The sequence below is a fragment of the Nerophis lumbriciformis genome, linkage group LG12 (genome assembly GCF_033978685.3).
Source record: "Nerophis lumbriciformis linkage group LG12, RoL_Nlum_v2.1, whole genome shotgun sequence".
Lineage (NCBI taxonomy): Eukaryota > Metazoa > Chordata > Actinopteri > Syngnathiformes > Syngnathidae > Nerophis > Nerophis lumbriciformis.
Window position 1 is genome coordinate 40625646 of NC_084559.2, and position 13018 is coordinate 40638663.

A 13018-nucleotide genomic window follows, 5' to 3' on the forward strand; every position below is an offset into this window, starting at 1 on the left:
CAACAGTATCAGTATTAGTTACAATTTCAACATAACAGTGATTAAAAATCCCTCATTGACATTATCATTAGACATTTATAAAAAAAATTAAAAAAGAACAATAGTGTCACAGTGGCTTACACTTGCATCGCATCTCATAAGCTTGACAACACACTGTGTCCAATATTTTCACAAAGATAAAATAAGTCATATTTTTGGTTCATTTAATAGTTAAAACAAATTTACATTATTACAATCAGTTGATAAAACATTGTCCTTTACAATTATAAAAGCTATTTACAAAAATCTACTACTCTGCTTGCATGTCAGCAGACTGGGGTAGATCCTGCTGAAATCCTATGTATTGAATGAATAGAGAATCGTTTTGAATCGGGAAAAAATCGTTTTTGAATCGAGAATCGTGTTGAATTGAAAAAAAAAAATCGATTTTGAATTGAATCGTGACCCCAAACATCGATATTGAATCAAATCGTGGGACACCCAAAGATTCACAGCCCTACAGTACAGTCTTTGTTGTATATATGTATATATATATATATATATATATATATATACACATATATCAGTGACGTGCGGTGAGGTTGATGGCTGGTGAGGCACTGACTTCATCACAGTCAGATTTACAAACATATGAACCCTAAAGAGTATCTTATTCACCATTTGAATGGCAGTAGTTAACGGGTTATGTTTAAAAGCTCATACCAGCATTCTTCCCTGCTTGGCACTTAGCATCAAGGGTTGGAATTGGGGGTTAAATCACCAAAAATGATTCCCGGGCGCGGCGCCGCTGCTGCCCACTGCTCCCCTCACCTCCCAGGGGGTGAACAAGGGGATGGGTCAAATGCAGAGGACAAATTTCACCACACCCAGTGTGTGTGTGACAATCGTTGGTACTTTAACTTAACTTTAACTTTACACATACAAACTGTAGCACACAAAAAAGCACATTTAATAAAAAAAGGTTATTATGGTCTTACCTTTACTTATAAATGCGCCGCTGTTGTGCTGGATTAATGAACCCCCTGATGGGAGTGTTATATCAACTAAAGCCCTCACTTCAACTTTCCACGTGCAAGATTGAATCTATTTAAAAAAGTGTAACCGAGGGTTTATAAATGTCGCCTATACTGTATGAAACTACAAAATAACAAACACGGAGGCTCCAGTTTACACGAGGACCACTTTATTTACCTTCTTTCAAAAACTTCCGCTCCACTCCAACGTGTCAAAATTCCGCTCTTAGCGCCTTCAAAATAAGAGCTCAAGGCATATACTGTATAACAGCGCATAACAGGAACTTAACATCACAAAGAGGAAAGCCCATAAAAATAGGTTACAAAAGTTATTTAATAAGAAACCAAAAAGTGCAAAAACAATAATGTTCGTGTTGGAGGAGTTGTGAATTAGGTACACCTGCAGTCTGCAGGCGTACCTAATGTTGTGGCCCTGCAGTCATTCATAACTCCTCCAACACAAACATTATTGTTTTTGCACTTTTTGGCTTCTTATGAAATAACTTTTTTAAATAGATTCAATCTTGCACGTGGAAAGTTTAAGTGTGGGCTTTAGTTGATATAACACTCCCGTCAGGGGTTGCCGTGCATTCTACAGCGGGGGTGCAGGAGGCGAGCCTCAGCCAGTGCGTCTTTTGCAGCCGTTTTATGATCGCTCAGCACAAGAAATACGTTACACACATACAGTTGTTGACAAAATACACTGTACATTATATACCTCAGCTAACTAAACTATGGAAATGTATAATATAGTTCATATAGCAATACGGTCTCACTGCACAGCAGACCAGCAGTTAGCCGAGTCCGTCCATGTTGAGGCACTCAGTGACGTTCATCGACTGGCTGCTGTTCACCGCACCGTCTCTTCTCAGTATTTGAATGGCAAATGTGAAAATTCAGCGATTTTGAATAAAAATAATCTAAAACTGGTGAAGTTAAATGGAAAATAACTTTATAGTATAATCACTGGATACATTTAACAATTTAATATATATTTTTTTCTTTTTACATTTTTTTTCTTTCCATGATGGCAGGTGAGGCGGGGCCTCACCTGCCTCTAGTGACTGCACGTCACTGATATATATATATGTATATATATATATATATATATATATATATATATATATATATATATATATGTAGTCCATATTCTTTCTTTGATGGTAATGGTATATACACACACACACACACACACACACACACACATTTTTGTATATATAAAATATATATGATAATAGCTTCAATGTAGAGGCAACTTGTTTTTTGTTACTTTAAGGCCTACCACAGCTCAGGGTCATCATATCTGCTGTGGAAGTAGTAAACAAATGTAGTCACGTGGTTAAAACTTCATGCGTGACTCATTCAGGCTCTTGAAGACCACAATCATCAGACTGTGTCATTTTGCACAAGGAGCAGACAAATAATTATTAACTCAAGCAAAGCAAAAAAAAAATAGAACTTACAAAGAACTCCCAGGCGGTGGAAGAGTGGATGTCGAGAACAGGGTTGACGTCTGGATTCTGCTGCTGGATCTCCACCTTCATACTGATGGAATTGACTAAATCTGGTGTGTCCTGATGGAAAGTAAACCAACACATTGTTTTTGTCGTTTCAAACCAACACTCTTATAGATGAACACAGTGAAAGAACACAATCATTTCTGATAGAAAATGGTTAATATAGAATTAACCAGTTTCAGAGGAGGCTTTGAAGTCATCGTAAAACCTTGCATAACTGTGAAAGTAATGCTGTAGGCAACTTTGTTTATCCATCATAACTGTCATTCAAGTGTAAAAAGAAGTTAAAGGTGAAGTTTGCAGCGGGCTACTCCCAATACGCCGACCATATGGCCCCTGCCAACTGTGCGTATGGCCCCTGCCACCTGTGCGGGGCCTTGTTTGGTGTGAAGAAGTAAAATACTCAAATCTTACAGCAAACATATTCCTAGCCCCTTCCGATTCCGTCACTGGGAAGAATACAATTGCATATTTCCCTTGTCAATGACACGGTTCTCTGTGGCACACAGTGATAGTGCTGCTCTTCAAAGCCATTTGAGCCCCATTCAGAGACTATCAATATTACATTTGTTGTTTTTCATGAACTGGTTTCAAAAGTACGCTATAAAAATTAACTGAAAAAGGTGTAAAAAAAAAAAAAAAAAAAAAGGTTATTGGTGGTAGGGATGGGTACTGAATCCGGTACTTTTTTTTTTTACCACAGACCGAATTCCACCCAATTATGTAAAATCCAACGGTGCCATCTTACACCGACTCAGTTGGCTTTCACTCCAACAGCACTGAGAGCGAACACAGCCAAACTACCTCTAGGTAATGCTAGCAAAGTAATAGTTTAAAAAAACAAACAAACAAGTAAGGCTCTCCTTTTACAAAAAAATTTGCAATCTTGATGCTAATATACATTGGCTTTGCTATTGACATGCTACTGATTAGCATTAGCAATTTTACATGGTGATTTCAACGCCTCCAAATTTGTTAATGAAAACTAAAAGTAAGATGCATGTTACAATCAAATAGTTGGTGTGTTAAGTACAATTCTTACAATATTAACACTTTTTAGGGCGCAACAAAAGACTACACAGCAAAACTCAACTGACTATCCTACCATAAACTATACACTCTTGTTATCTAACAGCTCGGCCTTGCAACTGTAATTGAGACTCAGAAATGGTATATATATATTAAAAATATATAAAAGCAATTATCATAATCAGCTCATTTTTAAATGTTGCAATAAAAAAATAGATTTTATTATCTGAAAATTGGTACCGTTCACAGGTACCAGGAATTAGTACCATTTTGGTTCAAATCTGAACAGTACATCCCTGAACATAAGGTTATCTTTTAGCTCATTGCACCATAGTGAGGTGTAGCGTACGGTACATGGTCACACCAGGAAGAGGGCGGGTCCGAACGCTTGTAGGCAGTCAGCTATCTGCTGCAAACAGTCCCATTAAAAAGTAACAATAAAATGTCTTAACCTTTACCTGATGAACCATAAGAATCAGACTTTGCGGTCCTCTTGTTTTACTCTACACTGTTTTCATTATTTTTGCCAACACAGCCATGTTGTACTGAGCAGCCAGGACAAACATGTCACATAAAGTTCTATCTCCTCTTTGCCCTCACCAAACAGTTGCACTGGCAAACCATCAAACTGGAAAGGTTTAACTGAAGAATTTTGACTTGCAGCCATCACCTGCACATAGACTTGATAGTCTTGACACAGCGGTGTAGATGAGATCTTCGCCTTCCCCGAAACCAAACGCTCGTTGTTTTCCATGAAGAGCCCTCTTGAGGTAACGCGTGAAGCCTGCAGATCAGCGTCTAGAGTCAAGTCGTAGGCGATGTCTTGCAAGAAAGAGAAAACAGAACACAATCAATCGGAGATAATAACATTACCTACACGTTTGATTAGGGGTGTCCCCATTCCATATTGATATCGGTGCAACATCCAGAAATAAAGGTGTCGGATTAAATCAGCCTGCATCGAAACAATCGATATGAGAACTGCGATACAAGCAGTTAATTCTAATAATAACATCTCAGTGGCAATGGCAAATCAAATTAGCATCGAGCTAGCGCATTTTGGAAAATGCAGCTTTACTGTACTCGTGAGTAGGGATGGTTACTTTTTATATTTAAAACGATAGGGTACCGATTACAGGTACCTGGGAATAGATACCAGTACCCAATCGTAACAATTTGTAGTACTTTTGTGTGTTAATAAATATTGTTTTTGATATTGAAACATTTTTTTTTCATTGCAACATTTAAAAATGATCTGATTATGACTGCTATACAGTTGTTTTGTCTTGTTTTATTGTAACATTTCTGAGTCTCGATTACAGCTGCAAGTCCAAGACGTTACATGGCAGTAGTGTATAGTTTATGGTGTGTTGGTGAGTCAGTACAGTAGGAGTGTGGGGAAAAAATCGATTCAAATTCGAATCGCGATTCTCACGTTGTGCGATTCAGAATCGATTCTCTTTTTTTTTAAATTGATTTTTATTTTTTTTTATTTTTTTTATTTTATTTTTTTATTTTTTTTAATTAATCAATCCAATAAAACAATACACAGCAATACCATAATAATGCAGTCCAATTCCAAAACCAAACCCGACCCAGCAACACTCAGAATAGCAATAAACAGAGCAATTGAGAAGAGACACAAACACGACACAGAACAATCCAAAAGTAGTGAAACAAAAATGAATATTATCAACAACAGTATCAATTAGGGGTGTGGGAAAAAATCGATTCGAATTCGAATCGCGATTCTCACGTTGTGCGATTCAGAATCGATTCTCATTTTTTTTAAATCCATCCATCCATCTATTTTCTATCGCTTATTCCCTTTGGGGTCGCGGGGGGCGCTGGAGCCTATCTCAGCTACAATCGGGCGGAAGGCGGGGTACACCCTGGACAAGTCGCCACCTCATCGCAGGGCCAACACAGATAGACAACATTCACACTCACATTCACACACTAGGGCCAATTTAGTGTTGCCAATCAACCTATCCCCAGGTGCATGTCTTTGGAAATCCATCCATCCATCAATTTCCTACCGCTTATTCCCTTCGGGGTCGCGGGGGGCACTGGAGCCTATCTCAGCTACAATCGGGCGGAAGGCGGGGTACACCCTGGACAAGTCGCCATCTCATCGCAGGGCCAACACAGATAGACAGACAACATTCACACTCACATTCACACACTAGGGCCAATTTAGTGTTGCTAATCAACCTATCCCCAGGTGCATGTCTTTGGAAATCGATTTTTTATTTTATTTTATTTATTTATTTTTTATTAATCAATCCAACAAAACAATACACAGCAATACCATAACAATGCAGTCCAATTCCAAAACCAAACCCGACCCAGCAACACTCAGAACAGCAATAAACAGAGCACTTGAGAGGAGACACAAACACGACACAGAACAAACCAAAAGTAGTGAAACAAAAATGAATGTTATCGAACAGTATCAATATTAGTTACAATTTCAACATAGAAGTGATTAAAAATCCCTCATTGACATTATCATTAGACATTTATAAAAATAAAAATAAATTAACAATAGTGTCACAGTGGCTTACACTTGCATCGCATCTCATAAGCTTGACAACACACTGTGTGCAATATTTTCACAAAGATAAAATAAGTCATATTTTTGGTTCATTTAATAGTTAAAACAAATTTACATTATTGCAATCAGTTGATGAAACATTGTCCTTTACAATTATAAAAGCTTTTTACAAAAATCTACTACTCTGCTTGCATGTCAGCAGACTGGGGTAGATCCTGCTGAAATCCTATGTATTGAATGAATAGAGAATCGTTTTGAATCGGGAAAATATCGTTTTTGAATCGAGAATTGCGTTGAATCGAAAAAATCGATTTAGAATCGAATCGTGACCCCAAGAATCGATATTGAATCGAATCGTGGGACACCCAAATATTCGCAGCCCTACAGTACAGTCTTTGATGTCTAATCTTTTATTGCACCCTAAAAAGTGGTAATACTGTAAGTAAACTCACACACCAGCTGCTTGATTGTAACGTGCATCTTAGTTGTTGTTTTCATTAACAAATTTGGAGGTGTTGAAATTGCTAATGCTACATCAGTAGCATGTCGATAGCAAAGCTACTGTATATTAGCATCAAGCCGGAGCATTTTTGGAAAAGTGGATCCTTACTTAAATTACGTTGGAGGGTGTTTTGAGTCAATTAAAAATTGCAACATTACCTAGAGGTAGTCTGGCTGAGTCAGCTCTCAGTGCTGCTGGAGTGATTGCCAAGTGCCGAAGTGCCGGCTGAGTCGGCAACAGGGTGTGACGTCAGGCGCAGCCGGAGTACCATAACGTGGCACCGTTGGATTTTACGTGGATCAATGAACCGGAAGGACTGAGTTAGTGCCGTAAAAGTACCAGATTCAGTACTCATCCCGACTTCTGAGCGCCTTCTTTTTGCTTGTTGGTATGGAAAATTGTAACATTACCTCAAGGCAGTACGGTTGAGTCTACTCTGAGTGTGTATCTGCTTGTTGTCACGTGCAACAAAAGGTATTGAAATATGATACTGTTTGATTCATGTGAATCGGTGCATGTAAAATAATTGAATTAAGTACCCATCCCTACGGGACACCGCAGAGGATGAAAGTGATTTTAGATCAAAGCTGATACCAATGGGTCCAACAGGTTTCCTGGGCCGGAACGTTGCGCCGAAACAGAGGTTGGCGTTGAAACATGACATCTTGCGTCCACCGACATCGCAAGGTTTGCTGAGGATGTTGATTTTATCCGGTAGAAAAGAAGCATCCGCTGAGACTGAAGCCACACCTCGGGACCTGGATGACATTTTAAAACCGTGTGCTCGATACAAAGTGGGGAATTCTTGAATCGATCCATGCAAGCAATGAACTCACCAGAGTTGTACCACTTTACCGTATGCACCCACTGAAATGTCAGGGAGTGTGTCGTCATTCAGGTCTTTAAAGCTATCCAGGGATCGCCCAAAAAGTTTCACTTGAGGATCCATTTTGGAGCCGTATATTCTCTGGGAAAAGACGAAACAACCAGTAATTAACAATAGTAGACATTTAAGATTGGTAATTATTGGGTTTTTTTTCTATAATTAATTTCAGGCTCAAAACTTTTTTTTATTTTAAGTACACTGGAACCTCGATTCATGAACCCCTCCATTCACAAATTTTTTGATAAACGAACTTTTAGATCACGCCAAATATGCCTCTGTGTGTGAACAATTTCTCTGTGTAGTAACGTTTCACTCATTCATTTTGCTGGCTGCCATGTTGTGCTTGCTCGCATTGAAGAGATTGAGGGAGCTGTTCTGAAATAATGTGCTGATTCGTAAAAAAACGCAACCAGTTGGATGAAATTTTCAGAAAATGTCCAAAATAGGTCCTTGGATAAAGTGCATTTGTATGTTGTATTATTGTTTATGTACGAGCTTGACAAAATACTTATTAACATTCATTCTGTCACCATACAGTATAGACCAGGGGTGTCCAAAATACAGCCCACGGGCCAAGTGCGGCCCACCAGCCTCTTCAATTTGGCCCTCGAAACATTATGGGAAAAAGTTTTAGCTTAATGAAGGTTTATACCCTTTTTGTTTTGGTTTGTTTCCTTCTATGTAAAATATTGCTAAATATAACCACAATATATCAATGTTTTTAATACCTTTATTGCTTTGGTTATTTTTTTTCGAGGAAACCTTTAGCCTTGCGTGCGCATGCTCAAGAGCATCAGATAGCAAATTTTTACGGTTAGCACATTTTCTCAGAACACCGGCTTTGTACACAGCAAGTTTTTTATTGTGATGAGACTGGACTTTTCTGGAAAAAGATGCCAAAGCTAATTTATTTCACAGCAGTGGAGAAGACTACCTCTTGTTCAGCGAGGCATCTTCCAAGCGCACACACACACAAACACAAACACAAACACAAACGGCCCCTCTTTCTCACCCTCTGTCTGCTTCTTTCTCTCCTCTCGTGAGGAGCAGCTCACGAGACGATCTTTGCTGATTATAATGTGCTGTAAGTGGATTCTACTTTTCAAAATGTTTATTATTGTAGCAATATGGTTGTTAAAGGTAAGGATTTTTGTGATTTCTGATCACTTGTGAGGGCACCACAAGGACTTCTGTGTGATGTGTGCACATGTTGACAGTACAGTGCCTGCAGAACAGTTCAGCTTGTTAATAAAGAGATCCATCATATCCTTGTTATGTTTGTTAGATAAACAGTACTGTATAGTTCTTTATATTGTCTTAAAATCTTCACTAAAATGTGGACTTTTGTTAAGGCAGGGAAATTTGCTTCACTCCAAGAACTTTTTGTTTTACGAAACCTGTTCAAGAACCAATTAACCATCTACACTACAGAAAACCTTTTAAGCAAAATTTTAACGTTGTTGGCTATCACACAAGTGTAAGAGGAAGTTAGCCCTTGGGTAAAAAAAAAAAGAGGAAAAAAACTATTGTGCTATTGTCCTTGCCATATAGTGCTTCAAATATTGGAGCTTCAATACAATGCAGATATTTTTTTAAATATCTAAAACACCAAAGCATATTTGGGCCTAAATTAATTATTGAATTAAGTTTTATTTATGTATTATATATATTACAGTGAAATAGTCTTATTTTGTATTTTTATGTTACGGCAATCGATAAATATATTTATTCACCAAGCAGGCCCTTCATTTAAAGATAAGGGTGAACAATGCTAACAACAACAAGGCGGCTAATCTTGGCGCTTTGTTGACCGCAACAATCAAGTTGACCAACTTTTAGCCAAGCAACTTGCTGATGCACTTTATCTTCAACTCCTGCCTCGTCAATAACACATCTCCACATTGGTGGGAGTTTGACAAGAGCGATGTCAAAAGATGAGACGCGAGACTGACACAAGGTGAACCTTTGAAGTGAGTGATGTGGCATGACAACGTGGGACACGCAATGCTAACACGAAACGCTAACAACAAAGCGAATTGTCGTAGCTGCGACTTTCAAGTTGACCAACTTTTGGCAGAACAACTTGCACCTGTGGTTTCAGCACACGCAAGCCCAATTCTAACTTTAAAAGGAATTACCCAGGATGTGATGAAGTATTTCCACGTAGTGGCCGCGTTGTAGTGGCCGGGTGACTGCCATAGCAATGACGCCTGCTGAATCCTCCAGGCTACCAGTGAGTACTGTCATCTATAGTAAAACACACTCAAGGCTACTATATTGGGAGTGTAAAAGTGACTATATGGGTGTTTTTTCATGTTCAGAGTAACACATTTAGAAGGTTGTTTATGCTCGAACTGAAAATATTTAATATTTCTATAATATTCTTAATTGGTAAAAAATGTGTTTACCGCATCCAGGCCTGGGACCAAACAACAGCGACAAACCAGACGACTCACATTATGACCTAAGAGACACATAATGGAGAGGGAACAGGAAGTCCTGCCACCCAGTGGCGTTTTATAGGTATTGCTGGAAATTTTAAATAATGTATATAGTGTAATCTTTTGGACAGACAGCATCACAATCTGGTTTCAGGTAACATCTCTGTCATTCATAATCAGCATTGTTCATCTGTCACGTCTATTGTCACAAACAAAAAAAGGCATTAGAGCAATACTAGATGTACTCTGGGTTACTCAACGCTGGCTCTTCTCTACAGTGTCAGTTGTCTTCTAAAGCAATTTAAAGCAACCATTTTTGTTTGTGTGCGCCCCCTAGAGGGCTGCCCGAAAATATTTGTTTCTCAGCTGTGGTCCGTACTCAGTTGTAATACACTTTTCTACCACTTGTAGCAGTAATGATAAACAGAAGTCTGGAGCTTAAGTCACAGAAACGTTTCTTAAGCACAAAAATTCTAACTTAAGTGGAAACGCTGTATTTTTTGTTGCACTTAAGTTTTTACAAATCATATATATTTTTATTTTATTATTCATTTAGTAAGAATGTATCTATCTTATCACTATGTCATTTTATATACATTTTTCATCAGTTTTTATGAGTCCCTTCTTTTGCAGAATATTTGATGACTATTTATTTTTGTAATCAGCCTGACCTAAGTCTTGATAACAATCTTTTTGATTAACTCATGCTTTCATATCATTTGACAAGATTCCTTTTGTTAAACTGTAAGTAGGTCAGATATAATTATTAAATATGATCAAAATTAGAATAAAATTACTAATTCAGTGTTAATATATGAGTGGGCCCTCTGTAGTGGACAAGTTGGGCCCCGAGGTCAACAAGTACCTGAGAAAATTGCTTGTCTAATGTCTTCTTCCTGCCATTGTAGACGTAGATGACACCTCTTCCTTTGTCCTCGAGGGGCGCTCCGACAACAACGTCATTGTAACCGTCCATGTCCAGGTCGGGAACGGCAGACATGGCCATCCCGAAGCGTGCGTTCTCAGTGGGAGGCGGGCCTTTAAGGAACCCTTGCTCATTCAGGATACCCTTGAGATCGTGACGCAGAAGCAAAGGAAGATTACATGTCATTCTAAGGAGTAGGAGTAACTTTTGGAGTAGTTTAAACGCAGAACAGGAAACATATGAATGTATATTTTGTACCCCCGCTAATTACAAATCCCTTTTTTACACATAAAAAGATCAGAGTTAACAAAAAAAATCCAAATTAGGGCATCATCGTAGCAGAAAGCTGCAAAAATGTTATCAAAACCTATCAAACCTACTGTGTTGCTAATACTTTTCCGACAAATACACCACATGGTAGCGCTGGTGAGAAAGCCCGTTTGACCGCATAAATCGGGCTGATTTGAACTTTTTCACGCAGCTCAACAAAATACTCACTGTGACTTTAGGGTGTCAATTTTTCCACAAAATGACATGCCTTTAAATGCACACACAATGAAATATAAAAATAAAAAAGAAAGAAATATTAAAATAAAAAAGAAATATAACAATAATAAATAATAAATAGTGATAACGAAAATTATTAAATATTGCATGGTTAAAATGTTAAAAAAAAATATTTATAAATAAGAGCGTTTAAAAAAATATTTTCTTCATAATTTCCCCAGTCAATTTTTCTACAAAATTAAATGTCTTTAAATGCACACAAAATTTAAAAAAAATTAAAAAATGTAATAAATAAATAGTAATAATAATGAAGATAAATAAATATTGCATGGTTAAAATGTTTTAAAACATTTATAAATAAGTTCTTTTAAAAAAAAAAAATGTCTTCTATATTTCTCCAGTCAATTTTTTAAACAAAAAAAATACCTTTACATGCACACAAAATGAAAACAATTAAAAAATAATAAATAGTGATGATAATGAAAATAAATGAATATTGCATGGTTAAAATGTTAAAAAATTAATACATAAGTGCTGGGTGTTACGTCTTCGACGCATGGTTGTGGTTGTCGTGTTCCTTCCAAGGCAGGAGACAAGCAGGAGCGGAGTGCAGGTAAGATTTTAAGTATATTTAATAAATAAAAGGCAGGACAAAAATACAAAACTGAGGACGCTAGCAAGCGTGGAGCTAAATAAAAACCAAAATGTCACCAAGGGTGAAAAAACCGGGATTCTGTTCGGCAGAATAATATAAAGAGCGTGGAGCAAAAACAGAAGGACGTAAATGTTGCCTATTGCAAACATTGACCCAGCACTTACTGCTGGGTGACAGGAAACTATAAAGGGGAGTGATTAGCCAAAACACCTGGTGGAAACACTAATTGCAAAACTAAGACAGGTGAGGAGAATCAGTGCCCATGGAAACCAAGAATAAACAGGGAAAGAGGGTGCAACCAGGAAACAGACTAAAACCAGAAACATAACCAACATAAATCATGCCATGATCCGGGTAACGATCATGACACTGGGGCCAGCAACTTTAAAAATATATATTTTCTTCTATATTGTCGCAGTCAATTTTTCCACAAAATTACATGCCTTTAAATGCACACAAAATGACATAAAACAATAAAAAATAAAATTAAATACAAATAAATAAATTGTGATAATAATGAAAATATTATAATCACTAATGTTGGTATGTCGATATTTCAAAGCATGCTTTGCCAACAAATCTTCACAATAAGAGAACACATTATGGAGTTCCAGCCATGAGGTTGCCATCTTTACCTTATTCCCGGAGTGAAGGGGGCTGAAAAAATGTATGTCTCGAAGGGGGGCATGACAAAAAATAATTGAGAAGCACTATTTCGGAGGCACAGGAAGGACTTAGCAACTTGTCCATGAGCCACTGACCATTTGTCTAATGCAGCGATCTTCAACTTGGGGTCTGTGGAGACTTTTTTTTCATATTTAATTTCTTCTATATACCTCATACAACTGTTCCAAATGTTTAAATGCGCACATAAAATAAATACAAAATAACAAAATAAAAATAAATAAATAGTGATGATAATAAAAAGAATAAATATCGCATGTTGAAAATGAATAAATAAACCTGTGTATTATTCGAATATCTTA

General features: G+C 37.4%; 1 protein-coding gene across 1 annotated transcript in view; it reads right to left on the reverse strand.

Annotated features, from left to right (window-relative positions):
• The window catches only part of itga2.2 (integrin, alpha 2 (CD49B, alpha 2 subunit of VLA-2 receptor), tandem duplicate 2), a 99203-nt gene that overhangs the window by 46472 nt on the left and 39713 nt on the right, over positions 1-13018 (reverse strand). Inside the window, exons 14-18 of the mRNA XM_061986580.1 lie at positions 10811-11014; positions 7455-7585; positions 7213-7376; positions 4230-4381; positions 2477-2587 (exon numbers count right to left, since the gene is read on the reverse strand). Of these exons, the coding sequence (XP_061842564.1) occupies positions 2477-2587; positions 4230-4381; positions 7213-7376; positions 7455-7585; positions 10811-11014 (762 nt within the window). The remainder of the gene's footprint in view (positions 1-2476; positions 2588-4229; positions 4382-7212; positions 7377-7454; positions 7586-10810; positions 11015-13018) is intronic.